This window comes from Panthera uncia (assembly GCF_023721935.1).
Source record: "Panthera uncia isolate 11264 chromosome C1 unlocalized genomic scaffold, Puncia_PCG_1.0 HiC_scaffold_4, whole genome shotgun sequence".
In the NCBI taxonomy this organism is placed as follows: Eukaryota; Metazoa; Chordata; class Mammalia; order Carnivora; family Felidae; genus Panthera; species Panthera uncia.
The window spans coordinates 70,756,859-70,783,756 of NW_026057585.1; the positions used below are offsets into that span (position 1 = coordinate 70,756,859).

The 26,898-nt window shown below is 52.6% G+C and overlaps 2 protein-coding genes across 4 annotated transcripts in view; both read right to left on the minus strand.

The window, feature by feature from the left end:
• Nucleotides 1-1,843: 1,843 nt before the first annotated feature.
• IPO13 (importin 13) lies at nt 1,844-21,995 on the minus strand. Of its 3 annotated transcripts, none has more exons than XM_049617303.1 (20): nt 21,114-21,995; nt 18,658-19,394; nt 13,364-13,504; nt 13,113-13,254; nt 12,838-13,004; nt 12,510-12,630; nt 12,276-12,423; nt 11,674-11,855; nt 11,567-11,593; nt 11,239-11,385; nt 10,936-11,079; nt 9,508-9,588; nt 8,574-8,711; nt 8,287-8,383; nt 5,265-5,317; nt 2,981-3,047; nt 2,834-2,892; nt 2,583-2,672; nt 2,105-2,286; nt 1,844-2,016 (listed from the first exon to the last, which is right to left on the minus strand). In XM_049617303.1, the coding sequence occupies exons 1-20, from the start codon at nt 21,195-21,197 to the stop codon at nt 1,920-1,922; spliced, it is 2,904 nt and encodes a 967-aa protein (XP_049473260.1). In that variant the 5' UTR covers nt 21,198-21,995; the 3' UTR covers nt 1,844-1,919. The 3 variants fall into 3 exon arrangements, with proteins under 3 accessions (XP_049473260.1, XP_049473261.1, XP_049473262.1); XM_049617304.1 differs by having other exon boundaries at nt 11,251-11,385; nt 21,114-21,994; XM_049617305.1 differs by lacking the exon at nt 9,508-9,588.
• Nucleotides 21,996-26,038: 4,043 nt separating this feature from the next.
• Nucleotides 26,039-26,898, minus strand: part of ARTN (artemin) — a 3,833-nt gene continuing 2,973 nt past the window's right edge. Inside the window, 1 exon segment of the mRNA XM_049618875.1 lies at nt 26,039-26,895. Within this exon segment, the coding sequence (XP_049474832.1) occupies nt 26,544-26,895 (352 nt within the window). The 3' untranslated portion in view covers nt 26,039-26,543.

Sequence of the window (26,898 nt, forward strand, 5' to 3'; positions counted from 1 at the left end):
GAGGTGACATTGCCTAATTTTCAACTCAGGTGCGGGGCTGTCTGGGTTTGAATATTGTGCTCTGCCATTACTTCTTACTCAACGTGTCTGTCACTGTTTCCTCATCCCCAAGATGGGGGTTGTAACAATAGCACTCCTGATAGGATTGCTGGATCAAATGAGTTTAGATATAAAACTTTATGAAGTAGTCCTTTGCATATCATATATACTGAAAGCATTTGCTGTTATCCTCACAGCAGTCTGTCAATCAGGCAAATATTGAGCACTTACTGTTCAGGCACTACATTCTTAGCATTTACAGCCTTTGGAGTCAGAATTGTCCCAGGAGTGCTTGGCTGGCTCTACCCAGTTGGTAGCGTGTGCAACTACTGATCTCAGGGTTGTGAGTTTGAGCCCCATGGTGGGTGTAGAGTACTTAAAAAAAAATTTGTCCCATTTTACAGATGAGGAAACTGAAGTTCTGGTAAGACACAGCAAATCAGTGGCACAATCAATATCAAAACCAGGTCTGACTTCAGGAACTAGGCTTTAGCCCCCTCAGTCTCTTAGCTTATATATGCTACATTTGATCATGGGTGGTGGGGGAGGAAGAAGACACCTAGACACCATGCAGTAGGAGAAAAGGACTAAAAGAAGCATCCCCACATATTCTAGAAATGAGAAATTATGAATGTAATTTTGAATTATGAATGTAATACGAATTGTGAATGTAATAATGTGAGAATGGGACTGAGGAGGGATAGAAGAAAAGGAACAGAGTGGCCTCAGGGGATGGTACATGTAAGGGGGATGGATGCTGGCTGGCATTGGGAGAGATCGAAGAGAGATGTAGAATGGAAGACACAGAATTCATGCAAAGATTGGGAAAAGGACAGGGGAAGGAGTGAGATGAACAGGGGGGTAACCAGTTCTGTCACCTCCAAGGAGACTCAAGGTTCAGGAATGGAAATGGGGAGATCCAAGTCCTGCTCTTCAGATCTTACTGAGGGGAAGCCTGGGGTGTCTAAGAGACAGCAGGGGTGAAACTATGGCTGAGAGACAGAAAGTAAGGGACACCTACCAAGGGAGGAGAGCAACAGCCGCCGGGGAGCTGTCCCTGGTCCTGACTCAGCCCTGACCATCAAGATTTGGTCAGGTAGCACAGAGGTGGGAAGCTCCAGGTGTGAAGACAGCTTGAGGCCCTGCATTCCTCTTCCTCAGGGGCCTGCCATGCTTCCTCCTACACATGCTCAGCTCCACTTTCTATACCTTTCCTCAACCTTGTGCAAGTGTGGCCTCCATAACCCCATACAAGAAACCTATCCTGGGACTTAAAACCACTCTCCATTTCTTCCCTCCTAGTTGGACCCCACCCCACCTCACTTGCAGCTGAAAGCCCCAAGTCCTCTACCTGGGAAACCCTCCAGTCCCATCAGAAGTGAAAGTTCCTCCGAGCAGCCTTCCCTCACTGGTCCCATTCTCCCAGCTAAACATGGTAGCTATGGACTAGATCAGCCCTTGTTCAGACAGAACAAAGCAAGGCAGAACTAGAGGGCTAGTACTTAGCATTGCTGATTAAATAAATGTATGCATGCATGAATGCTGGGACTAATTTAATGGGTGGCAGTGGGCCGTGGGGAGGTTGCTGATACTACTGCAGGCCCACCCCAACCCAAGAGCAACAGCAGTATTATGTATGGCTCCAACCTAGGAGGCTTGGCTACAGCGGAGCACTTCCACTCTAGGAGCTAGAAGTTGGCCCCCAACTCCCTAATAAGGCCTGGATCCAAACATCCTCCCATCCTTCCCCAGGCCTTTGCCCAGTTAGGTGGTGGTGGCAGAAAAAAGGAAGCAGAGACAGCAATGCAGTGAAGATCCAGGTTTACTCTTTGGGAATAGGGAGGGGTGAGGAGGAGGTGTGGGTGGGACGGGGGCGCCTCTCAGTAGTCAGCTGTATAATCTGTGCCATGTAGCCCCCGGCACAGCAGTGTGAATTCTTTCACCATCTCCTTCACCCGCCTCTTGTTCACTCGCTCACTGAAGGGAAAGGACAGCAGGTTAGTACCGTCCACCACCACCACCCTCTCCTCTGGACCAGTGCCCAGGTGCCGCCGGCTCTGCTCACCGAAGGATCTGCTGGCTGAAGGTGTCCTTCTGTTCAGGGCTGAGGCGGGCGGAGGGAAAACCAGGTGGCTGTAGTGCCTCCTTGATCCACATGCTCAGGAGGCTGAAGCAGTGTTTGTTCAGAGCAAATAGGATGTCGGCAAAGCAGTCCATGAGGCTGCGGGAGGCCTGGCCCCCAATGGCCTGAGGGAGACGGGTTCTCAGCACACCAGGGCCTTGCCCCTTTTGCGGCAAGGGTGCCTAGCCATGCGCCACCCACTCCCAGACAGTTTCTCAGCCAAGCTGCACATGGTTAAGTGCTGCTTTCTGAGAGCCAGCTGATCCTCACAGCAACCCTAACAACTGTCAGCCATTTAACTGCTGAAGAAATAGAGTCAGCTTAGGGAACCAAAGACTCAAGCTTCCCAGAAGGCAGCTGCCTCAGGAGTGAGGGCCACTCCACCCCCATCGAAGCCCCATCAAACACGGCTGCATCTCACCTCCAGCACTGCTACGAGCAGCACACGGCCATCCTCCTGTACCACTTTCCCCACAGGTTCTACTTCCCCACACCGAGGCAGCAGCTCTGTCTACGGAGGATGGAGAGGACTGTCAGCCTCAGTTCTTTCCCCACTCTCCCTGGGGACAAGACTTGCACACCATACCCCTACACTCTGGAGTCAGGGGCAGGACTGCGAATAGGGGCTGGGGTGCGGGGGGGGGGGGGGTCAGGACTCAGCATGGGACTCACAAAGAAGCCACAGGAGGCCTTGACAGTAGGTGCCTCAGGGAACTTGAGGGCCAGCACAGCTGTAGGAGAGGCAGAGGCAGATCAGGCGGGGCTTAAGGATCCTCCTAAGGGGGACCCAGGCCCTCCTGTCCACCTGGCCCCACTTACCACACTGGAACACAGCTTTGACATCCAATCGTTCACACAGGAACAGATCTGGCTTCCGCTTCAGAGCCTGCAGGAGGTGGAGCTGGTAAGCCCAGCCCCAACCAGCTCCAAGGACCATCCCCCCTCCCCACCACTCACCTGCCACCCCAGGCCCCAACTTCACGCACCATAGGTACAGGCTGCCAAAATCAGCCACCCAGCCATCTCTGGGGGACCCAAACCACCCCACAGTTCAGTCAGGAGGGGAGCAGCCAGGGGATGCTACGTACATGTATGTGTACATGAATGCACAGGTGTGTGTGAGAGGTTAAGGGGGTGGTCACAATACAGAAAGCTTGGGTCCCAAGTCACTCCCTAAGCAAACGCTTTTATTTTCCCCTCCATCAAGGCCAGACCTCCTGCAGGCTCCAGGTAGCCAGCAGTGACTGCTTTGATTCAGAGGCAGTCAAAGCCCCCTGGATTTGTTAACAGGACAGCAGAAAGAAGAGATGGCAGCTGGATGTGGAGCCCAGTCCAACAGCCCCCACGTCCCACCTGCATTCCTCAGACACCCTCCAGCTTAGGAGGAGGAAAAGTAGGGTCGGAGCCTTGGAGCCATGGCCCCACCATTCAACCGGGATACCCTGAGTCCAGGCCCTTCTCAGCCACACCCAGCTCAGGAGTCAGTGCTGCCATGTGGGGGGAATGAGTACAAGGGGCAGAAAGCCCACCCCAAGTGGTGCTAGGACACGACTGGCACATCCTCAGGTCACAGGAGATGCTCTGCACAGCTCCAGCAGTTATCAAACACGGCTGCTCCCCACCAGCCCCCCAACACATACCATGTAGACCCCCAACCCTCCAGCCCCTCACATACCTTCCACTCCCGTTCATGTGCAAGCACCCCCACACTCACCCTCTCTGGAAACACCCTACTTACCCTCAAACACACCTCTATCACATCCCTTACACATACTTTCTCACATTTGCAACACACCCTGCTACATATTCACATCCCTCAAACGCCCCACATTCCCCAGTCACGTCCACATGCCCACACTTTCAAGCTACCCAGTCCTCTAGCACATGTACCCTCCTAACACACCCATCCACACACACACACACACACAAACGCCCTCACCCCCAAGGATGCACCCTCAGTTACCCACACACATGTCTATCCAGGCCCAGAACACACTCCCTATTCCCCCCTCCTCCTGCGCCCCACCCCCCCCACCATACTGTAAGTTCCAAGAGAGTAAGAACTATGCCTGTTTTTGTTTACCATTATACCCTCAGCACCTGGCAGAGCACCAGACATGTATCACACACTAAGTATTTGTGGACTGATTAAGCGAAGGAACACATCATTTACCCCAACCCACAGGATCCCCACCATGGTCCCCGCACTAGCCCCATGTCCCCACAGCTCACCACATGTATCTTCCACAACACACATTCCCTGTATGTCAGACATACCGACACCACAACATACACTCCTTCCCCCAAATACGCACTCTCACAGCCCCACACACACACCTCCAACACATGACACTGCTTCAAAACCCATCAATGCCTAATGCACACCAACATACAACATGCATCAGTGCACGTGCCCACACTTCAACTACACATTTTTCCCGACACAACACACGTACTACTTACAGCAGCTATGTGATTTGTTTCCAAACCAAACTAAACTGAAAACATACGAATAAGGTCCAACCCACTTACACATGCACCAAACACAAACACATCCCAACGCAGCCTCACAGTGGAGCCAGCACCCCACCTCCCAACAGCAGTACAACCTGAAGCCCAACTCCGGGCTCCACCCCAGCACATTCACCTTTGGCCCCTCCTTTCGGAGCTCCTCCCGGCCACCTCTCCAGAGCAGGTGGGGGGGTGGGGGCACTGAGGCAGGCAGTTCCCCGGCAGGAGCACGGGACAATGAACCCCAGGCCCTTCAACTCCGATCTCACCCCTGAACTTCAAGGGCACCCCAGCTACGAAGGAGCTGCCGGGCACAATTACTCCCCCTCCCCCGCCCAGGCCAGCCCAGCTCCCTCCCTTTGGGATCGCCTCTCCCTGGTCTTGGTGGAAGAATGAGCTAGTTGAGGCAAAGGGGCACTAAAGGAGGATGTTGGGTTGTCAACTTCCACGGAAACAGATGAAGAAACTCTATTCAACTGAACAGAAAAAAAATTTGTCAACAGAAAGCTAAAAATAGGCTTAAATTGAATTTCAACATAAGAGAAAGAGAAAGAGAGAGAACAGAACGTGAATGAATAAAACTAAAACACACCTGTGCCAGGAGTTGCATAAATGAATCAACAATATCAGGATGATCCCTGGGCCCTAAAATATAATAAAGATGGAACTTAAGAAAAAATTATACAAACAGCAACTCAACCTCATATAGTTATGTGGGACTGAGAGCCTGCAGGGAGACAGCGTGGGGGCACATGAGCAGCAGGAAGCAAGATAAAGAAACAAAACATACAAAAACTATGAACTGGGAGAAGCCCAACAGAAAGAGACGGCAAAGTGAAGGACGGGCCTGCCCCAGCTCCCTCCCAGGGGTCCTTCCACCTACTCCCCACTCCTCCTCAGGCCAGTCCCCCCAGTGAGCCTTTGGTGCTGAAGCAATGTTGGACTCCACAGAGCTGAAGAAACAACCCCCACTCTTGCTGCGGCCTCTGGCTGGCTGGGGTGGCCCTACACTGCCTCCTAGCACATTTCCCCAACACTAGCCATCAAAGAGGAGGGCAGGGATGGCGAGAGGTTAGTCCTTGGTAACTCCCTTGGGGGCCTGGCTGAAGGCCCTGGAAAGGCCAGGGTATCAGGGCCTGAGCAGGTGCCCCCTCACTTCCATGGCCTTAGGGCTCTTGGTCTGGCCAAGGGAAGGACTCCCTGGGGTCCACTTAAACCAGAGGACTCCTCCTTGGCTAGGGCAGAGTCCAATATGCTGTGGGGATGGCTGGGCAAGCCACCAGCGGGGCCTCGGGGAAGAAACTGTATCATGAGGCCAAAAATGAGAGCCCCACCCAGCAAAGCCCCTCCACATGGACACCGACTGAGCAGAGAGCCAGGCTCAGGGCTGAAAACCAGCTCCCACCATCTGGACACACAGAGAAAGAGGGAAACCAGTCAACATGTCACCCCATGGTGCAGTGGGAGGGCAGAGGCTGAGAAGGGAATGGCAAGACCAGGACAGCATAACAGGTAAGGGGGCCATCCTGTCCTGCAAGACAACCAGCAAGCCCAGCAAGTATGATTGGTTTTGGACACTACTCTGCCTCCAGTTCTGTTGACACCTGTGGCAAGGACAAGGCATGTGTCTAGAGCTCCTGGGCTGTTCCCCTTTCAGGAGGAGGCGCTGCACGAACATCTGCCTGATACACCACTAAGGAGCCGTGTGATCTTGTGCAAGCCACAAATGCCCAGTTTCCCCAACTGTAAAGTAGATAATTATCTCTTCCATGCTTCCTTTTCCAGGCTATGAGGAGCCACTGATAAAGCCCATCTCTTTCACATCTGAGCCCTGATTTACTCAAGTCCTGGAGAGTGAGGCCCATGCCCTCTGCCCGGGTCCCCCTACAGACAGCATGTTTGACATTCGGCAGCCACCCTGCTAGTGGCTGGCCCCAGATAGTGAGGAAGAAAGGTTCCGAGGGCAGGGAGACCTTACCCTCCTTTCTTCAATAGTGTCTGATACCTACTCTATGCTGGCCTTGTTCTGGGCACTGAGGATGCAGAGAGAAGAGGCTCGACCCTGCCCTTGAGGGGCTTAGTCTAGGGAGAGAGACACACACATGAAAGCTGATTATTGAGTATGATTGGTACTATATCAGCAGTGTGTACATGATGCAGTTTCAGCATAAAGTCAGAAGCACCCAGTTCTGCCCCAGAGAAGCTTCTAGGACTGATGCATAAGTAAGGCATGGAGGAGTAAGAGCTCACCCAGTAAAGGGCACAGGGCATTCCAGTTAGAGGATCAAATGGGACATCAAAGGGAGAGGTCAGTGTGGCTAGACTGCTGGTGTCTCAGGGACACTGGCAGAAGACACTGAGGAGTATGCAGGAGCTGCACCATGTGGGTGGGAGCAGGGTGAGAACCTGAGGCAATGGACAGCCAACGAAAGGGTTTCCAGCCAGAGAGGGAAAATACTCAGATGTGTGTTTTCTAAAGAACATTACAACTGCAGGATGCAGAATGGACTGCAGGGAAGGGCAGATGTCAGGAAAACCAGTTAGAGAACTATTGGGGCAACCCGGACACTGAGGTGTGGTCATGGAGGAAGGGGAGAGGTGGGCAGTCTGCGGGATAATCAGGAGTCAGGACCACCTAGATTTGCCCCTGACTGGATGCAAGAAGTGGGAGAGGTGGAGTTAAGGATTTAAGGGTGGCCACACTTGGTTTCTGGCTCAAGTTTCTGCTCGCTTTGCACCTACCCATGGGCCACTGGAGCAGAGGCCAGCATCATGGGACCACATAATGATGACATCAGCAGAGAGCGCTCTGGCTCCAGCTGAAACCCCTGGTAAGCCTCAAACCTGCAACCACAAATCCAGACAAGACTCATGAGGCTGGTGGAGCAGCGCTGTTTCTTTTCCAAGTTAGAAGCCTGGGTTAGACAGCAGGGGAAGCCTAGAGCCCCCTGCTCCCAGCACTCTCAGGCAGAGGGCCACAGAGAACAGGGAGCTGGGACCACAGCCAAAAGCTTTGGGCCTAAAAAGGAATAAGCCCCGATGCAGGGAAAGGAACCAGAACTCCCTGAGTACTTCATGTGCAAAAACCCCAAGCCAGGGGACCAAGAGACACTGCTTTCATACCTATAACAATCCTATCAAGTACACGAAATCTCTATTTCACAGACATGGAAACAAAGGCTCCGCAAAGGTAAGTGACTTGCCCAAGGTCACACAACTAGTTGGTGGTGATGAGCTTAGAATCTAGGTCTATCTGACTCCAAAGCCCATGCTCTTTCCACTTTTCATTATATCCCAAAGAAAAGGAGCCAGCCTAGTGTCCCAAGTCCCTCAGAGCTCTGGCCCCATCTCCCCCCACATCAAGACTGGCCCTAAGTCCAGCAGGCCAGTAGAAGACATCATTCACTCTCTTATCCACTTCAACCTACGGTGTCACTACTTGGAGGGTGACAATTGTGCTGTGCTTGATCCCCCAAGTTTCCCACCAAGTCCCATGTGCAACTCAGGGGACAGAGGAGAACAGAGTGGGCAGCTTTGGCTCCCCAATCGGGGAAGCAGAGGCAGTGGCAGTGGTGGCAGTGGCGGCAACAGCAGGGACCCTGGTCAGGACCTACCTTGTTGGAAGAGAGTGAGTGTGATGGAGGTGACGAGCAGGAAGAGGGCCTCGATTGGGGGAAAGTGGGCAGGTTCATGAGCAAAGATGTGGACCAGCTACAACAAAGCAGGGAATGCTGGTCAGCTGAGGCCCTGTCTCACCAAGAACTGGCCAGCATTCCTAGAATGCAGGTCAGGATCCCTGCCAGGACGCCATCCACCCCACTCTACCCACCACCCCATCCCTGGGTCAGACCTCTAACTAGGATGAAATTTAAAACACTGCTGCCTCAATCAGAAGGCCCACCTGTCGAGTGAGGTCAAGAGCAGAGGCCTGGGGGATGGTGCTGTACATCCGACCCAGCATCTCACACAGCTGTGGCACCATGGGGGCAAAGTCATCCAGCAGTGTCTTAACAGACTTCTCAAAGATAGCGCACACCGCCTTGGGAAAGAAGCAAAGGGGCCCAGGAAATAGACAACAGTATTATGATCATCAAACCTGCCAAGAGACTAGATCTCAATTATTCCAACCCCTAAAAAGAAGTATAATTATGTGATGTGATAGGGATTCTAATTATCATACAATGGCAATCATATTATAATCCATAAATGTGTCAAATCAACATGCTGTACACCTTAAATTTATACAATGTTAACTGTCAAATATATTTCGTTGAAAAAAAAAAGAAAAAAGGAAGAAAGCAAAGGGGTCCTGGTTAGCAGGTCACAATCACCCAGAACACAACTGAGGCTCTGCACAGAGGAGGTCTAAGGTGGGACCCTTACCTATAAGCCTGGCCTGGCCCTGCGAATCGAGAGAGGTAAATAAGCCTGACCCTCACCCTGAAAGGCAGCAGGCCAAAAGGCCTTCTCAGAGGAGCACGGGATGGAACTTTGTAACTCAAGTCTTGCTACTTACATCTCCACCATTTCCTCTCAGAGAGCAGCAATAGTAAGAAAATCCTGAATTGAAAACGGACCAAAGGCAGGTCTCTGATTACAAGTGGATCCCTGACTGTCACTCAGCCCCAACATCATAGTTCTTTGGTCAAGGACTTCCTGTGATATTGGAAAGTTCTGAATGTCTTCCCAAAACATTCCTTGTGTCTGTGAGGCAGGATTCACCTCCTTTATTTTCTCCAGACCACTGTAAGCCAAGATGGGGCAGCAACACCTTCATCCTGCTCCGTATCTAAGCAAAGTCACGATGGGGGCAGAGAGCAAGGATTGAGGCTCACCTCCACCACTTGGGCATCATTCAGCCATTTGCTCAGCACCTTCTGGATAAGCTGGAAGACCTGCTGCAACACCACAACCACCTGAAGACACAGAAGAAGTGAGGTGCCCCACCACCACTCTCACCCACCCCAGAAGGACCCGGTAGTACAAAGTTGGCCAGAAGTTCAAACCTATTACTCCAGACTGCATGTTGAGGACTCAATGGATGGGACCTTGGGGGAAGGAGTGGTGTGTTGAATCCCCCATGAATAAAGAGGATATCCTGAATTCTAGGGATCATTTTAGAGGAAGCCTCAAAGTGCAAAGCAGGGATATTATGAAGGCTTCAGAAGATTATTAACACTTTGTAACTTTTAAGAAAAATCACTCCCTATCCATTTCTGCTCAGAAAAATCCTTTCAGTATCAAAAGCCTATGGGTTAGCCCCTGCAGTGGAGATGCTGTCTCACTCAAACAGGCTTAGGGTGCAGAGCCCCAAGGGATGCACAGATATGGCAACTTATGGAGGAGCAGAGAGCAGACTGAGGTCCTGGGAGGTAAGGGAAGGCAGGACAATGACTACCACGGAAGGAGAAGGGGCTCTGTAGGAGGACGCTAGCCCAACTTTGGTCTAGAGCCAAAAGGGCAACTGAAACTAAGGTGGAGAGCTGAAGAGAGAAGCTAGGATACTGTGGCTCCCTTTTCTCCAGGAGAAACCCTGGGAACAATAATCCAAGCAGTGTCTCACATTTATACAAAATTTTACTCAAGACCACATATGCTACCCAGCATCATTCTATTGAGATAAGCAAGCCAGGTAGTCTGATGTTCATAGTTTTGAATGGGAAGCTGAGCCTTGCTCCAGATCAAACAGCTTGTAAGTGGTCACCCCAACCCCCTGTGCCTGAGCTTATCACAGTACTTATCACACTGCTTTGTGACAATCTGTTTACGTATGTTTCCTCTAGACTGGGAGCAAGTCGAAGGCAAGAACTATTACACGTAGAGCATGTAAGCATCCCCAGTGCCCACATGGGATGGTGAGGAGCCAAGTAGAAGACCCCCCCGGAACTGGGGGTCAAACAGGAACTCATAATTACATCATTTATGGGGTTGAAGGATAATGTCAATGTCTCCCATGAGATGGAGGAACCACAATGACATCACCCTGGTTGGGCTGGGGACAAAGACAAATATCACCCACAAGGTTGGATGACACAATGATATCACTCCCTACAGAATGAGGCACAATGATAAGGTCATTCACAGGGTCAGCACACCAAATGCATCATGCCCCATGGGGCCAAGGGAACCATGACAATATTATCCATGAAGTTGGGGAGTAACAATGATATTCCCACAGGGTGTGTGGTAGTGTGTGTGTGTGTGTGTGTGTGTGTGTGTGTGTGTGTGTGTTGGGGGTGGAGGGCAATGGCAACATCACCCACGGGGTTGGGTCCCTGTGGCACTGGCAGCTTCCGGAGCTCAGGGCCTTCATGTTCATCCTCATGATGACTGACATCCAGCGTGGTGAAGAGGTTGGAGAGAAGCCCCAAGATGTGGACAATGGCCAGTTTGTTGGAAGGATTAGGCTATGGGGAGAATCAAACCAAGCTCTGGATCTCCGAGGCCCAGCTTGGCCCCCGGACCCCAGCCCTGACTGTCAACTCCAACCCCACTCCCCAACAGCCATAGCCCACACAAAGGGCAACCCACCCCTGCCTTCTGGCCACACACACACACACACACACCAGCTCACTCACTATCTCCTCTGCCAGCTTCTCCAGCTGCTGGATATAGGGTGAGATAAGGGAGTGCAGGTTCTTAAGGATCTCCTCCACCTGCAGGGCTGACAGCAGGAAGCCCAGTGCCTGCATCAGCCACATGCACTGGCTTGTCTGTGGGGCAGAACATGGAAAGTCAATCCTGGACACATCTGGATGTGGGCAGGAAGAATAAACCTCTTGGGGAAGCTTCCAAGAACAGAGAATAAAAGACAACGGGTAGGAAAAGGCAGAAGAGGATTTCTGCAGATTCCCATAATATCCCCAAGGACCCCCTAGAAACTTCTGGGCTCACCTTGTGGATCTGTTTCATCAACACATCCTGGAGATAAACAGAAGGAATTTGGTATCAGCACAGGGCAGTGTGCCCTGAGACCCAGCCCAACCCTAGCTCACGCATACCTGGGAGACAGCCACAATGTTAGCAGCATAGGGTGGCAGGTCATACTTGCATTCTCGGCAGATCTTCTTGAGGGTGGACACTGAAGAGACCGAGAGCTCAGGATTGCCTAGAGCATGCAGTACGAGGGGCAGAACACTGTTGATCATGACGGGGTGGTCAGCCAGCCATTCAGACAGAGCTCCTGGGGGAAGAAGGGAGAGGGGAGGATATCTGAGGCAGGCCAGGCTGGCTTTGTACCATGTCCCTGAGAGGCAGGCAGAGCTTCTGGCAGATCAAATTACAGCCCTAGAGCTGAATAGGCAAATATGCATGCACATGCTCAAACAGGAGCCTTATAGCTGAGAAGCAGGAAGAAGTTACTCAGAAGAGGTCTAGCACTGCTGTTACATTGACAGCAAACTAGCTTCACTGAATTGCAGCTCAGAACACTGTAGGAAGGACCCCTAGATGTGCCAGGACAGCCAGTTGGCTACAATGCTGATTGTGTGTGTGGGCATGTGTGTCTCTCCCATTTTGGACAGGAACCAGCAGGCCAACTATAGCTGGGGATGGGGTGCCTGTGGCTCTGGAAATGTGCTCATGGGTGTGTGCCAGGTCTCACCAATGGTGAACATGACAGTATCCGCCAGCTGCACGTTGCTGATGCTGATCCGTGGAATGAGGCCAATGAGCCCAGGCACCACATCAGAATAATTGACATCGATGGTCTCTGCGATGGATTGGAAGCCATAGAGCAGGGCCTCTGTGTGCTGAGGAAAGAGGGTGCCACTGGCTTGGCTGAGAAGGAGGGTGTGACAGTTCTGGGAGGGCTGAGGGAATCAGGCTTGGGAGGTACCTGCCAGGAGTAGGGCTCCTCTGAGCTGGTGAGCAAACGGCCCAGCTTGTCATAGAGGTTGCTGAGCAGCTCGGCCCCCAGCATCTCATACACATACATGAGCGTATCTGAGATGTCCACCCTGAGAAGTAGACGAAGACCTTATACACTGCCCGGATCCTGCTCCCAAGCCCAGGAGCCCACCCCAGCTCCCTCACAACTGCAAAAGTGCCTAGAGAATAGAGAAAGGAACCTCAGGATTCAAGAGGCCTGGTCTTGGGCTCCTCCCCTCATTGCCTTCATTATTTCAGGACTCTATTTAGAGGTAGGATTGGCCTGCTACCATCACCTGTAAATTCGGAACTGCTCCTTCTCATCTGAGGACCAGAATCCATATTCCTCATCAGAAGGAAACTGGGCCTTGTGCAGAAGCACATCCACCAGCTGGAAGTAGACCGGCCGGTACACCTGCTGGTACACAGCCTGCTTCTCTGCCTCAAAGGACAGAATGTCATCCTGAGAGAGCCAGGGAAGAAAGTTAGCCACCTCAGCACCAGGCCCAGAAGCCCATGATCTACCTTCTGTCATTACAGCCCAATTCTACTAGAGGTCACATAGACACACCTGCAACGTGTACCAGAAGGTGAGGGTCAGGGAACTGGTGGTCTCATTGACAGGATAGTGGCCAGGGATGCCGGTGCAGAACATAATCATGTTGACAAGGGCCAGGAAGCTCTGCCAGTGCTCCACTTGGTCCAGCAAGGCCCTTGGAAGGAGGAGGTATAGTAAGGTCATTCCCCCTTCCCCAACAGGGCTCCAAAACCACACCTCTTAGAGGGCCCTGCTATCCCACCCCCAGCTGCCCAACTGCTCACCGGGAGTGGTTCTCGCCCAGGGCCACAGCAATGCGACAGATGCCATGGGAGGTCTCCATGTCCCCATTCTGCACTGCCTGTCGCAGTTGATCTTGCAATCCCAGCACCAGCGGGATGAGTTTGAGGAGTGTGTTCACATACCTGGAGGCATGAGGTAAGGAGACCCATCAGAGCTGTCTACCCATCCCCCACCAGCTTTGAGAGAAAGGCATATTCTCCCTGTCTTCCATCAAAGCTCACTCCCCACAACAAACCCAAAGCAAAAAAGAGGTCAGGGCCTACATCGTAGCTTTGATGCTGCCCATGTTGAGAAGAACCTTCGGTCAGAGACTTCCAGGAGAACTCTGAGAAGGAAGTATGAGGTCAGTGTTACAGGTTAAATTGTGTCCTCTAATTGGACTTACAGTTGGTGCTGGTACGAGTTAAGACTTCTGGGGAAGTTGGGATGAGATGCATGTATTTTGCATGTGGGAAGGACATATTTTGGAGGGGCCAGGGGGCAGCCTGTTATGGGCTGAGTTGTATCCACCAAGAAGATGTGCTGAAGTCCTAATCTCCAATACCTCAGAATGTAATCTTATTTCAAAACAGTGTCATTGCAGATGAGATCACAGAGTGGGGGGGGAGCTCTACTACAATACAACGGATGTCCTTATAAGACAACCATGTGAAGACAGAGGCTCATAGGGAGAATGACATGTGATGACAAAGGCAGAGATTGGAGTCATGCAACTTAAAGCCAAGGACCACCACAGATTGCCAGCAAACAAACAGAAGCTAGGAAGAGGTGAGGAAGGATTCTCCTCCGGGTTTTTAGAGGAAACCGACACCTTGATTTTGGACCCCCAGCCTCTGCAACTATGAGACAATAAATTTCTGTTGTTTAAAGCTGCCCAGTGTGGGGTACTTTATTACAGCCCCTCCAGAAAACTAATATAGACAGTGTTAAGGGAGACTGAACAGGATGAGTGACAGAGGAGTTAATACAGGCTCAGGAGCCCTGATAAAGACTTCAGAAGGCACCGACAGCATCAGTCCCCACCTTCCATTCCACTCCCTACCACCAGATCCTAATTCCTATGTACTCTGGTGGCAGTATGAAGGGACAGCAATAGATGATGAACTAGGAGACAGCTAAGAGGAAAAATGGACAGGACTTGATGACTGACTGAATATGACAATGGGGAAGAGTCAAGGACAACTCTCAGGTTATTGACTAAACAACTAAGTAGATGGTGGAGCTATTTACTGAGGCCAGGAGGGGTGGGTAGAGGGGAATAGTAATAAATTTAATGGGAGGCCAGAAGGCGATAAGTTCAGTGTTAGGCATGTTGAATCAGAGGTACCTGGTGAGATATGCAAACAGAGGTGTCCAGAGAGTTGGATATAAAAACCTGAAGCCCAAGGGAGAAGTTAGAGCAAGAGACATAGTCATCAGCAAACAGCTGGTAACTGAAGCTATGGGAGCAGATGAGCACTGCCCAGGAAGAAAGCAGTGAATGAGAGAAAAGAAGGTGCAAGTCAGAGTCCTGAAGCACAATGATCCTTAAAGGGGAGCAGGGGACACACAGTATACAAAGGAGACTGAGAATGCTAGCTCTATCTCACTGGACCCCTCCCCAGCAGCCTGCTGTGGAGATCAGACTAATCACATGAAGTGATACTCTCAGAGGGAATCAGATGCTTGAGACCCCTCTGCTACCAATCATAGTGTCACCATAGCAATCTATGGAGAGGTAGGAGGTTGAGAGTCCAGAGGAGTTCTATTTGCATTTGCCCTAAGCAGGCTGCTGGGCAGGTAGTCTCAATCTCAGGGGTAAGATGAAAACAAGGGGCAACCAGCCCAGATGTCAGCTTTCTCCAAATCCTCATTCTGGTTGGACAAGGTATCCATACCAGAATACTCCCAACCCAGAGACAGCCCTAGAGGGCTCTGCCTGGAAACAGCTGGGATAGCTTCAGTCTCATGACCCTGACACAGGCTGCACCACCAGACAATGGGCACCTTCAGGCCAGACTCTGGCACAGAGAGCAGGGACAGGGCCAAAGTCATGGCGTGTGAGCTTACCAGCAGCTGAGATGGGGGCAGGAGATAGTGCCCTGTCCCCAAAGTGTCCCCACCAAGGCTCCCTCACACCTGCCAAAGTTCATGTACACAGCAGGTACTCAATCTTCACTGAGTTCTTAATTGGTCACATTTGAGCTGCATAATAGGCTAAGTCACAGACAAGTCCAGAAGGGCTCAGAGTATAACTCAAGGTCATATAGCAACTTTGAGACAAATTCCAGGCTGAGGTAGCCTCTTCTGCTGCAGGACTGCTCTTTCAGAGCCCTACCTGAATTTTCCCCAAAGGATCTATGCAAATCTCAGCCCATATCTCAAATTCTAACTGATGGGAGCCCCCAAGAACTTGTCTAGTTCACCTTCTCTCCTCCCCCAGCCCCCAGTGAAAGCTTTTCCAGGACTAAAAACATATTTCAGGAAAAAGAAAATTGAGGGAGAGAGAGTCAGGCAAGCAGCAGCAGCTGTGGAAGAGTGGGAAAGAGAGGACCTGAGTGCAAGCTCAGCCAAGGGGACAGCCAATATTAGGACACCTGGGGAAGGCAGTGGCTGGATAACCCAAGAGGCAAAACCACAGGTGACTTTCTCAAGCCAAAGTCTAAGAAGCTAGACTAGACAGAGCAAGACCCAAACTCTGACACTAGGCTGGTGCAGCACCCCGGTGGGGGAAACCCTTGTTTAGATTTCCCACCACCTGGGCACCTATTCCTGAGAACTATGCACACAGAAGAGCAGGTCTGAGGCTTCCAGAGGTTTCTAGGTTTGGGAGAGGGAGATAGAGAGGATGTCTTTAAGCCCATGGCTGAGACTGGGTTCAAGAGGCCTAGTTCTGTTGGTCAGCTCAAGCTGCCGGGGCAGGGCTGCTGGGACTTGCTGGCTGCCACTCACACTGAGCTCAGCCCAGACCTGCAATTAGAGCTCAGGGAGGAGAGCTGAGAAAATGGGGAGAGTTGCTAAGCAACCATGGGGGCTGCAGCCAATGGGCGCTCAGGAGGCTGTGGGTTCCCTCACTGGCTCCTTGTTCGCTCATTCGTTCAGAAGAGAAGAGGCATCAATTACCTGCCAAAGCCCTGGAGACCGGCTGGGCGGGTAAACCTGGGTGTATCCAAGGACACCCCACATCACCCATGCACTGGCCCTGGCCAATTCCCTTTAGCTACCAACTGTCTGAGTGCAGCCGGCACTCGGGCTTCAAGCTGCCAAGAAAGGCTAGTCCTGGGACTTGATACCCACTTTGAGTTGGAAAACCTGGGAAACCATGGGAAAGATACACTAACTGCCAATGCAAAACGATACCAAATACTAACAACTGCCTTTTATGGGGCGTGCAAGAACCAGCTAAACCTTTCATAGACATTTTCTTCTTTAATCCTATTAATATCAAAATATCCTTTATAGAATACCAGGGGCAGACCCTGTGCACATTGTCCTATTTAAGCCTTTACAACTCTCTCAGGTTAATATGATCACACCCATTTTACTGATGAGGAAACTGAGGCTTAAAAGCGACTTATCCAAGGTATCGGACCTAGTAAACAGACCATCTGGGATTCAAACTCAGACATGACTAATGCCAAGGCTAGAGCCATTAACCACTCTCTGATGCCATCTCTTTCAATGTTTTTCCCCTCCAAGTCTGCTAAGGGTTTCTAAAGTCCTACCTCTGAAGTGTTAGTGTCTCCAGTCTTGCCATGGCCAATCCAACTTATACCAAACATCTCATTATGGCATTTTCTCTACTTGAAATTCTTTAATATCTTTACATCATCCTCAGGATGAAGACCAAAATCTTAAGCCTGGCTGACAAAGGTCTTACATAATCTGGGCCCAGACCTCCCACAACTGGTCCTTAAATCCTGCTGTTTAATCACCACCACTCACCAGGCTTTCTCAACACCCTTTCTTTGCTAAGGCTCTTTAAAGCACACTTCCTCTGGGAAGCCTTTCACAGTCCTAAGACCAGGTTAAATGCCTCCTCTGGGCTCGTACAGTCCCCCCACCATTTTCTCTATCATAGCGTTCATCTCGTTGACCACATTTGCCCCTCCATGTGTCTGTTAGACTGTGAGCTCCTGGCTTGCTGAAGTCAACCCATTCATCTTTACGCACCTGGTGCTCAGCACAGGGCCCAAGACACAAAGAGGCACGCAACAAACATTTGCTGCACAAACACCTCGCTACACTCACCTTCCTTCAAGTCCTTAAAGGTACTATGGTGCTACGCACCAGGGGCCTTTGCCCCTGCTATAGTTCCTGAAGCCTGGAGTGCTCTCTCTTCCCCTGAACTCCCCCACCCTGCTCCCACCTCTCAGGCAACTCCTACTTTTCATCTGTTCAAAAAACACCGAATGCTACCAAATGCTGCCAGGCACAATGTGACAAAATAAAATGATTCAGTGTCTGTCCTCACAGAGCTGAGAGACCAATGAGAAGACATACATTAATTTATGATGAAACTGTGTTACAGGCTAAGAAGGAAAAACACTAGAAGCTCTGAGATACAATAATAGAGTAGACCAAAGTTAGTCTTAAAAATCATTGAGGGCTTTCCTAAGATAATGAAATTTCAGTTGAGGTAGAGATGATGTGCCAAGTACCTGTGATGGTTCAGAAGCTAGAAGGAGCATGGAACATTCAAGCAACTGAAAAGACTGTATGAGAGTGGAGAAAGGAGCATGACATGAGAAGAGGTTAGAGATGCCATGCTGTGCAGCACCTTGTGGATCACGTTAAGGATTCTGAACTTCATCCTAAGAGCTGCAAAAAGCCACTGAAGGGTTCTGAGCAGAAAGGATAAATTGGATCCTCCTTTTCAAAAGATCACTCTAGCTGCTCGGTGGACAATACGGGTACAGGAGTAAAAACCAGGGGACTAGTGAAAAATCTCTGCAATCATTTGGGGAGAGAGATGATGACAGCTCGGACTAGGGTGGTGGCAGTGGAGATGGGAAAAATAGATTTGCAATGTGGTCAGGAGCAGAACAGCCAGGACATGGTGACTGATTGAGAGAAAGAGAAGAAAGAGTCAAATATTTTAACTGAATAATTTGTTGGATGATTAGTTGTGTCTCCCTCTCTGAACCATAAGGACAAGGACCATGTCTTGTTTGCCTCCTTGTGTATCTCCAGCATAGGACCAGGTATGCAGTAGGCACTCAATTCGTGTTTATTGAACAGATAGATGGAAGGCCAATCAAACTGTTCTTTTCTGGGAAGATGGGGACCAGCTCACCTCTGGGCATCAGGCTGTGAAATGGCATTGACAATGGCCTCCACACTGCTGTCGAAGAGCTCCGAGTCCTGCAGAGCAGCAAAGGCAGCCTGAATAAGCGCCTCACAGTCCTGCAGTGGCACCTCCAGCTGCACCCAGCTGGAAAAGCACTTGAGCACCTTCTGACGCACACAGCTGGGTGAGCTGGGCTGCTGTAGCAGCTGCTCTAGCAACGGGAAGACAGCCCCGCACTCCACTGCCAGGCTGGCCCGCACCAGGCCTTTGCGATACTGGGGCAGGCGGCTCGTCTGGAACTCCTCCGGCAGCACTGTCAGCAGCTCTAGTAGGGCCAGGCAGCGGCCCTGACCATCCACCGGTGAGTCCTCAGCCTGGAAGAGCCGTACCATATCTGCCACAGCACACGGCCAAGCATCAGGCATCATGCTGAGAGCCAGGGAGGCCAGTGCCACGCACAGCCGAGTCAGCACGATCTTGGAGCCACTAGCAAAGTGGGTGATCTGGGTGAAGAGCTGTGCCTTTAGACTTTCATACTGGTCAGTGGGGATGTCACTCCAGTAGCGAGAGATCTTGATGTGCAGGGCACTGGCCCCAAAGTACTGGATCTCAGGCACCTTGTCGGGCTGCAGTAGCTGCCAGCTGAAGTGCCAGGCCTGTGGGGAGACCTGGGCCTGCATCAGCCACTTCTGAGCCAGGTTCTTGTTCTCAATGTTGGGATCGTAGTAGAGCTGGTGCAGCGCCTGCAGGACAGCACAGGACTGAGCAGGTGTTGGCCACTCTGGATCCCGTCAGAGCCCAGAACTTGGTCTTGCAAATCTGCTCTCTCTTTCTGACTGAGGGGCTGAGCAGGTAGAGCTCACTGTTTCCTGAGCCGAGGATCCTACTGATACCCGGAAAGCCTGAACTCTGCCCATGCTCTACCATGTTGTCATCATAGCCAAACATTAGGGGTTCAGAAAGTGAACCTTCACAGGAAAGCAGAAAGAGGCTGAGCTCCCGAAAGGGGAGGCATTTGAGGTAAAGGACAAGGCCCAGGTTGAAGGAATGGCTCCACAGGGATAAAGCTAAGCCTGAGAAGAGCATGGAACAGCCTGAAGGGCCCTGACCCTCCCAGGCACAGCTGGTCCCATCAACTCCAAAGGTTCTATTCAGCTCCCCCAGGATCATCCCTCGGTCACTCCAGATGCTGGCACCAAAGCCATTGTGAAATCTGAGCACGACTAAGGCTTTGCCAGGCAGCCTTAGGCCAGAGGCATACTGGAGGGGAGGGTGAGAACACCCCCCAGAGAGCGCATGTGAGGGTCCAAAAAGCTGGTCAAGAAGTCTTGGCTGGCAGCCCTGGCAAATGCCTTGCCTGGAGCTCTCAACTCGCCAAATCCCCAGGGTCCCAATTCCACAGGGACTTCACACAGTAAGAAAACAGTGGTTCGTCTCCCTGGTTGCACATGGAAGAGTGTGCCACCATGCCAACAGCACCCAGCCCCGGGGGGTGGAAGAGTGAGGTCAGGACTCTGACCCCCTAAGCAAGCTCCATCCAAGTAGACTTAGCCCTATTTGTACCTCTGACAGCAGCTTATATTTACAGTCCCTTGTTTGGCTCCTCAGGGATGCTGAATTCAGCAGGCAAAGAAGCAGCAGGGATGGATTTTCACCATTTGGTATGGCAAAAGGGGCTCAAAAATAACAAATGAATATCTGCAACCATTCCTTGCTTTCCATCTCCCCATTCAACCCAGCAGGGAGGCATTTCTGCACCCCAGGCCTCAGGGGCAGAACCCAGAAAAGAACCAGAGAAGCAGTTCAAAAAAGATGGGCTGGGCTGTGGGAGAGCCTGGGAAGACCGTGGCAGGAAGCTATGTGGACAGGTGAGCAGAGAAGGATCCTGAGGCTGCCAGCAGGACCGGATCCCTTAGATCCATTACCAGAGAGAGGGGGTTAGCCCTTCCTGCCTGCTCGGGACTCGTCTGGCCTCCATCCAATACAAGAAGGATCCTTCCCTAAGAAAGAGTGAAAACATAACCCAGACTGTTTCAGTTCCAGGTTATTTTCTGAGCCCCTGGGTCACAAAACAGGTCCAGTATGGCTCAGCATCTGTATGGTTCCCGAGGGCTGAGCTGTAGGTCTCCTGGATTCCTGGTTTCTTACTGCACTGCTTATGCAGTACCCACGGAGCTGGAGAATAGCCAATCCGGCCGAAGGTCTAGGCTATCAGCACCCTGAAGGGACCAGCCCAAGACCCTAGAGTATCCAAAGAGAACCCATGTCTAAGGAAAGCCAAAAATAGCCCATTAGGACACCATAACACTGCTGTCCACGCCTGCCCAGAGAGACAGCAAATGCCAGGTGCTCTGGGGGCACCATCCCAGCAGGCACCCAGCCCAGGCCTGGGCTCTGGCATTAATGTCAGTCCCCAGAACTTCTGCTCTGTCACCGGTATGCCCACCCCCGGGCCCTCATACCTTCTCCACGTTCTCCACAGTGAAGTCCAAGGCTGGTGCTGCTCCAGCCCCTGCAGCCCCAGGCTGCTCCTCCCGCCGCTCCATCTTTGCTCCCTCCCCAGCAGGGAGGTGGACCCTGACCTGTCTCCTGCCCCAGCCCCTTGGCTGCTGGCCCCGTGCTAGACCCCAGCTTGGGTGCCCAGGGAGCGGTGGGGTGACAGGGGGCCCAGGGCGGGCATGGCTGCCGAGGCCTCCCCACCTCGGATGGGGATGGGGGGCTTGCCAGAGGCCAAAAGGAGTGCTCTTAGGAGGAGACCAACTGAGGGGGACTCTGAGGAGGGAGCCGTCAGTGAAGAGTTCACAGGCGGGGGTCCTGGTGGTAGGTCACGGCTCTGTCCCCAGACTCTCTGAGGAGGGAGTCACAGGGAAGGCAGGCCTGTGGGGGAAACCGAGCCCCTGGCCCGTGAGAGGTCACAGGGTCGATGGCCTGTACCCACAACACCCTGGTCTGAGTGCGCTCTCGGGTCCTACGAGGAGGTCACGGGGTGGGGGGTGACGAGGGAGAGAGCCCTTCGCGGGTTACGGAGGCGTCCGACGAGGCGCAGGGGTGCAGCTTCGCGAGTCTGGGGCGAAGAGTCCGTAGAGTTGAGGGGCTGTGGCAGATCCCCTCCGGCCGGCCTGGCCCGCGCTCTTCTCACCGCCCGGCTCCGGCCCCGCTACTGCCGCTGCCGCCGCCCCAGTGACTGACAGACGAGCCGGCCCGGCCGGGACGGGGCGGGGACCTCAGCGAGGCGCGGGCTGCCCCGAGCGCCTGTCCCCGGCACCGCCGACTCCGGCGCCGCCCTGCCCCTGAGCCTGCCCTGGCCCGGCCCGGCCCGGCACAGCCCGGCCAGGCACAGCGGAACTGCGCGGAAACTCATTCCGGGTCCCTGGCCCTGTCCTCGCGCCGGCCCGCGCGCCCCCGGAGCAGGCGACGGAGCGGCGCGCCGCTCGAGGCCCCCGCTGAGCCAAGGCCCCGCCGCTGTGCACCCTGGGAAACGTAGTCCGTATTGCGCCTAGCGGGAGGGCGGCGCCTTGCGGCGGAGGTCGGGAGCACGTGGGCTGGGGACCCGCCGAACTCCGCCAGCCCCAGACGTTCTGCGGGCGACCGGGACAGACTCGCGGGTGGCGCTGATGAGCAGCTCCCTAAGACTGAAGGGGCCGGTGGATGGAGCTGGGAATCCAGGCTAGAGGATAAGGTGTGTGTTGTGGGTTCGCGGGGAGAAACAGGTCACTGATGCTGCGCTGTCTGCGCTTTCTGGCACCCAGGAAGGGGGCGGTCTGGGAAGAAGGTGTCAGCACCACCCTGAGAAGAAAGGGGGCTTGGCGCCCCTCAGGAGTAAAAAAGGACAGCTTTCCGGGCTGCCCAGTTAGCAACCCGGAAACCTCATACCATGGACAGTACTCGGAGAATTTTACGTGCTGCTTGGAAGCAACTTCTCTTTATGAGTAATTAGAATAAGAATAGCTCACCTTGAAGTGCTAGGAACAGTACTTTGCATACCTTAGGTCCGATTCTCTCAACATCTCGGAGGTGGGTATTTTAGTCACTATTTTCTGATGAGAAAACCGAGGTTGGGAAGGTTGAACTTTTCTTGTCCAGGGACACACGGCCTAGCCACAGATCTGGTCGGCCACAGACCCCAGCAGTCCCTACCCCTTACACTTGTCCTTTTATTAAATTTTTTTAAGTTTATTTATTAATTTTAGTAATCTCTAGGCTCAAACGCACAACCTAGAGATCAAAAGTCGCATGCTCTTCCCACTGAGCCAGCCAGGTGCCCTTTCCTGTTATTAACTCTTGTCAGCTATCCCAGAAGGGGAAATAGTAATCAAAAGGGAAAGGACCTTTGTACTTGTGTTCCGTGGAGGAAGCTGACATTGGCAATAGCTGCTGAGGCCTGAGGTGAATGAATGAAGGCTTCCCCGAGGAAGAGAAACTTGGTCTGAGCTTGAATAATAGAAACTGGTGAGGATGGGGCTCAATTAGATAGGAAGCAAAATTCAGTGGGAATTGAGACATTCAACAAATTTTAAGTGGGGTTTCAAGTGGGCAGTGATGATTGGATTTGCATTTTAGAAACACCTATCTGTAGTATGCAGAATAAATTGAAGGAAGGGGCTTTTCATCATGTTGGGGGTACAGGGAGAGAATCCTTGGCTTTCATCAGATTCTCTAAAGGACTCTATACCTCCAAAACAGGTTAAGAACCACTCCTATGGGGGCTCGTGGGTGGCTCAGTCAGTTAAGTGTCTGACTTTGGCTCCGGTCCTGATCTCGAGGTTCATGAGTTCGAGCCCTGCATGGGGCTCTGTGCTGACAGCTCAGAGCCTGGAGCCTGCTTTGGATTCTGTTTCCCTCTCTCTCTACCTCTCCCCTGCTCACGCTCTTTCTCTCAAAAATAAATAAACATTAACAAAAATTTAAAAAAAAGAAAGAACCACTCCTGTGAATAAGAAAGGTAATCTCACATGGCACAGACTCTTAGATCTTTTCTCAGATCCCTCAGCTTTCTATGCAACCTCTCCTTTTCCAGAGGACCTCAGTGAGTCGGCCAGTGCACATACACTCTGTCATAGGGATTCTAGGCAGGGGAAATAGGGCAACCTTTGGGCAGAGAGGAGGAAAGCCATTGGCAAGTGCAGGGGGAGCACATGGAACCCCAAACCTCAATTCCTAGATGAAACAAATCTAGAGAGAAGTTTTGGGTGCTCCCTGAAGCTGCTGTAGTTTTCAAAGCTGCCTGTAGTTTTCTTACAAGAGATGGTGACGTGATACCCCTTTGGAGGACACCATACCTTAGTTCTGGGAAGATACTCAAATGGACGATGTAGTTTTGCAAATGTGAAACAAAGTCTGCAGTCAAAAATGGAGATAACCAGAACCACCTGTGGCTTTCAGGAGCAGAAAGTGCTCTGCCTGGTAAGATCATGTGTAGATCATGCCTCTAAGTTGTAGGCAGAGCACTGCAGTCCTGGAGCTTGTTTCCTTTGGGGAAAATGGCCTTATTTTTTAAAAGAGGGATTTGGGTTGTTGTGAGCTGCACACCGAGGCCAGTTCTTACAGGAACGTGTCTTCTCGTGGAGAAGGTGCTGTTTCATCTGGGACTTTGTGAGATGTTGGGCACAGTCTCTCTGGGGCCCCGAACGTAGCCTTGAGTTGGAAGGACCCTACTCGTTTGAGGACTGGCAATCTGGGGACTGTTGAGAGCCAGCGCCTTTGGCTTGGGTTCTGAACTGGCTCCTGCTATAAACATTGTCAGAGGTGCCTTCAGTCGGTCTCCTTTAAGTGGCTCAGAGATGACCACTGAAGGGCAGGGCCTGGAGGGTTTGGGGGCTAGGCTAGGCTTTCAAGTCTTTCTAGCAGGGGCTCCCTAGGCTCAGTGACCCTTCAATTGACAGGATGTCCCCCTTCACCCCTAACCAAGGCCAGGTAGTGTCTGCAAACTTGTATGGTACTGGTGCCACTTTCTTCAGGTGGAGGTGGGGAGCGCAGGAGACCGAGGATCCTGAATCAGTTTGGAGGCAGAAAGAGGTAAACACCAAAGGAGTGTTTGAAGGCAGTGCAAAAGCACCAGAGTTTGGGGAGCACCTAGAACTGGGGCAGTAAACACAGAAGAGTGGAAGCACAGACTTGTTTCTCCTCCTTGACCCAGAACGCACACAGCCCCCACTCTTGCCTGGGTGAAGGGGCACCTGTGCCAAAGCAGGCACTTAGTTTGGAAGGAATTTTGGTTCTCAGTGTCAGATGCCTTGGGCGGGAGGGGGGGGGGGGGGGGGGCGCCTCAGCCGGCTCACTCTCATGGTGCTCTCCTGCGCCCCTGGCTGTGGCTACTGCCCTTGTACTTACAGCTGCGGAATTAATCTCCAGCCCAGACCTCCTTCCTCAGCTCCAGACCAGTGTATCCCTTCCTCCCGACAGCCCCTCCGGATGTCCCATGGCTCCTCAGACTCAGTAGCCTTTCCATATGTATGTCTTATTGCCAAAGAACATCATATTGGACAAATTCACAGGACCCAGGAAACAGGGTTGCATAGGACATGCAGGAAAGCTCAGGATTGCATGGACTTTTAAGATGACTCGGGGGCACTGTGGAAGGCCAGGGTCAGCACTAACCTCTCCTTCCTTCCAGGTGAAAGTGTATACCGCTTAGCTTCTTGTCCTTTTTCATACTATTTGCCAAATTGAACTTAAAAAATAATTATTTAAGTAATTATTTATTGTCTGTCTCTCCCGATTTTAAGCTTAAGGGCAGGGATCATGTCCCTTTCACTTCTGCATTGCTGGTGTCTACCTAGTGTCTGACATATAATAGGTAATAAATATTTGTTGAATAAATTAATATCTTTGTTTATCACTCAAAATGCAGGTCCCTCTGGGGAGGGGGGAACCTCAGTTCTTTCCTGCCCTCTTATCCCTTGATGCACTGTGCTTCATTCTCCCAAACCAGCCTCCCGCTGCACCTTCTTCCCCACCTTCAGCCTTCTCAGATGCTCTTTTGCCCTAGGTGGCTTCATGGAATGTGGGTAGTGAGCTCCCCATGCTGGATTGTCTACAAGCAGAGGCAGTGTATGCACCCGTTAGGGTGCCCTGGAGGGTAGGACAGATTAGTGACAGTGGGGTGGTTTTCTGTGTCATTACACATTGTGAGGCCCCCAGGATGCCTGATGTCACAGGGATAGAGTTTTCTCCACCAGTAACTACAGGTCCCAAGTGCTGGGGACTGTGCAGGGGGGTGTGAGCTGCCCTTTCAGGACTGGTGAACACACCTTTGCCACCCACTCTGCCTGTGTTCTATGCCCCGTGTCCCAGAGCTGCTGGGTGGGGGGGCCAGCAATGGGAGATCACAGGCCTGTGATTGCTGAGTCAGCCTGAAGTGAGTGGGATGGCCAGCGCATGATCTCCATCCAGCTGCTTTTACCCATCCAGCCCCACTGCCCCGGAAAGGATGTGACAAACCACAGAAGTAAATAAATAACTTAGGAATAATAAATAGGGGTCCAGCAACCACGAAAGAGTACAGGCCCATGTCAGCAATGTGTCTCCTCCAATTCCATACGCCCCAGGGCCTGGGCTGAGGCTGGGACTTCAGAGCTGCTGAGTTCTCCAGAGGAGGAGTCCTGGGTCCGTGGCCTAGTCAGTGCCAGAGTCTGTGAGAAGTGGGTCCTAAGGTCTCCACAGCTGAGGTTGTCTGGTGCCTGCGGGGCTGGGACTTGCAGGGCGAGGACCCTGGGGCCGCAGGTCAGTCGTCCTTCCATCTCTCCAGGGCTGATAGCCATCACTTACCTGGCTGAGGCCTCCATCTCTGGCCCAGAGCCCCCCACCCGCCGGCCAGCGGGCTCCTGCGAGAAGGCCCCAGGTTCGAGGATCCGCGGGTAAGGGTACAGTCCGCAAACCCCTGGAGCGAGGTCTCAGCCCAGGCAGCCGCAGGCAGTGGCGGAAAGGCGGTCCACGGTCCTCCAGGTGCTGTTGACGTCCATGAAGGAGACCGCCTCGTAGCGCGTGGGTCGGCAGCACGGCTGGCTGATGGGGCGCGAGCCCGGGGGCGGCCGCAGGGCCCCGGCGCCCAGCAGGCTGGCCAGGCTGAGGTCGTGCGGGGAGCGCGCGCGGCGGCAGGAGCCGCTGCAGAAGCGGAAACGCACCAGCTCGTCGGAGCTGTGGCCCAGGCCGAGCGCGCGCACCGGCACCAGCTGCGACCGCAGGCGGCAGCCCCGCGCCCCCGCGGTCCGCGCGCGACTCCCCCAGCTCGCGCGGCCGCCCCGGCTC

What these genes read in the sequence shown, in the direction of transcription:
- IPO13 (XM_049617303.1), bottom strand. Translation starts at nt 21,197, where the DNA reads ATGGAGCGGCGGGAGGAGCAGCCTGGGGCTGCAGGGGCTGGAGCAGCA. An exon ending in CTGTGGAGAACGTGGAGAAG is followed by an intron (nt 19,395 to 21,113) that starts GTATGAGGGCCC and finishes GCTGTCCTGCAG; the next exon opens with GCGCTGCACCAGCTCTACTA. An exon ending in TGATGAAACAGATCCACAAG is followed by an intron (nt 11,386 to 11,566) that starts GTGAGCCCAGAA and finishes TCTGCCCCACAG; the next exon opens with ACAAGCCAGTGCATGTGGCT.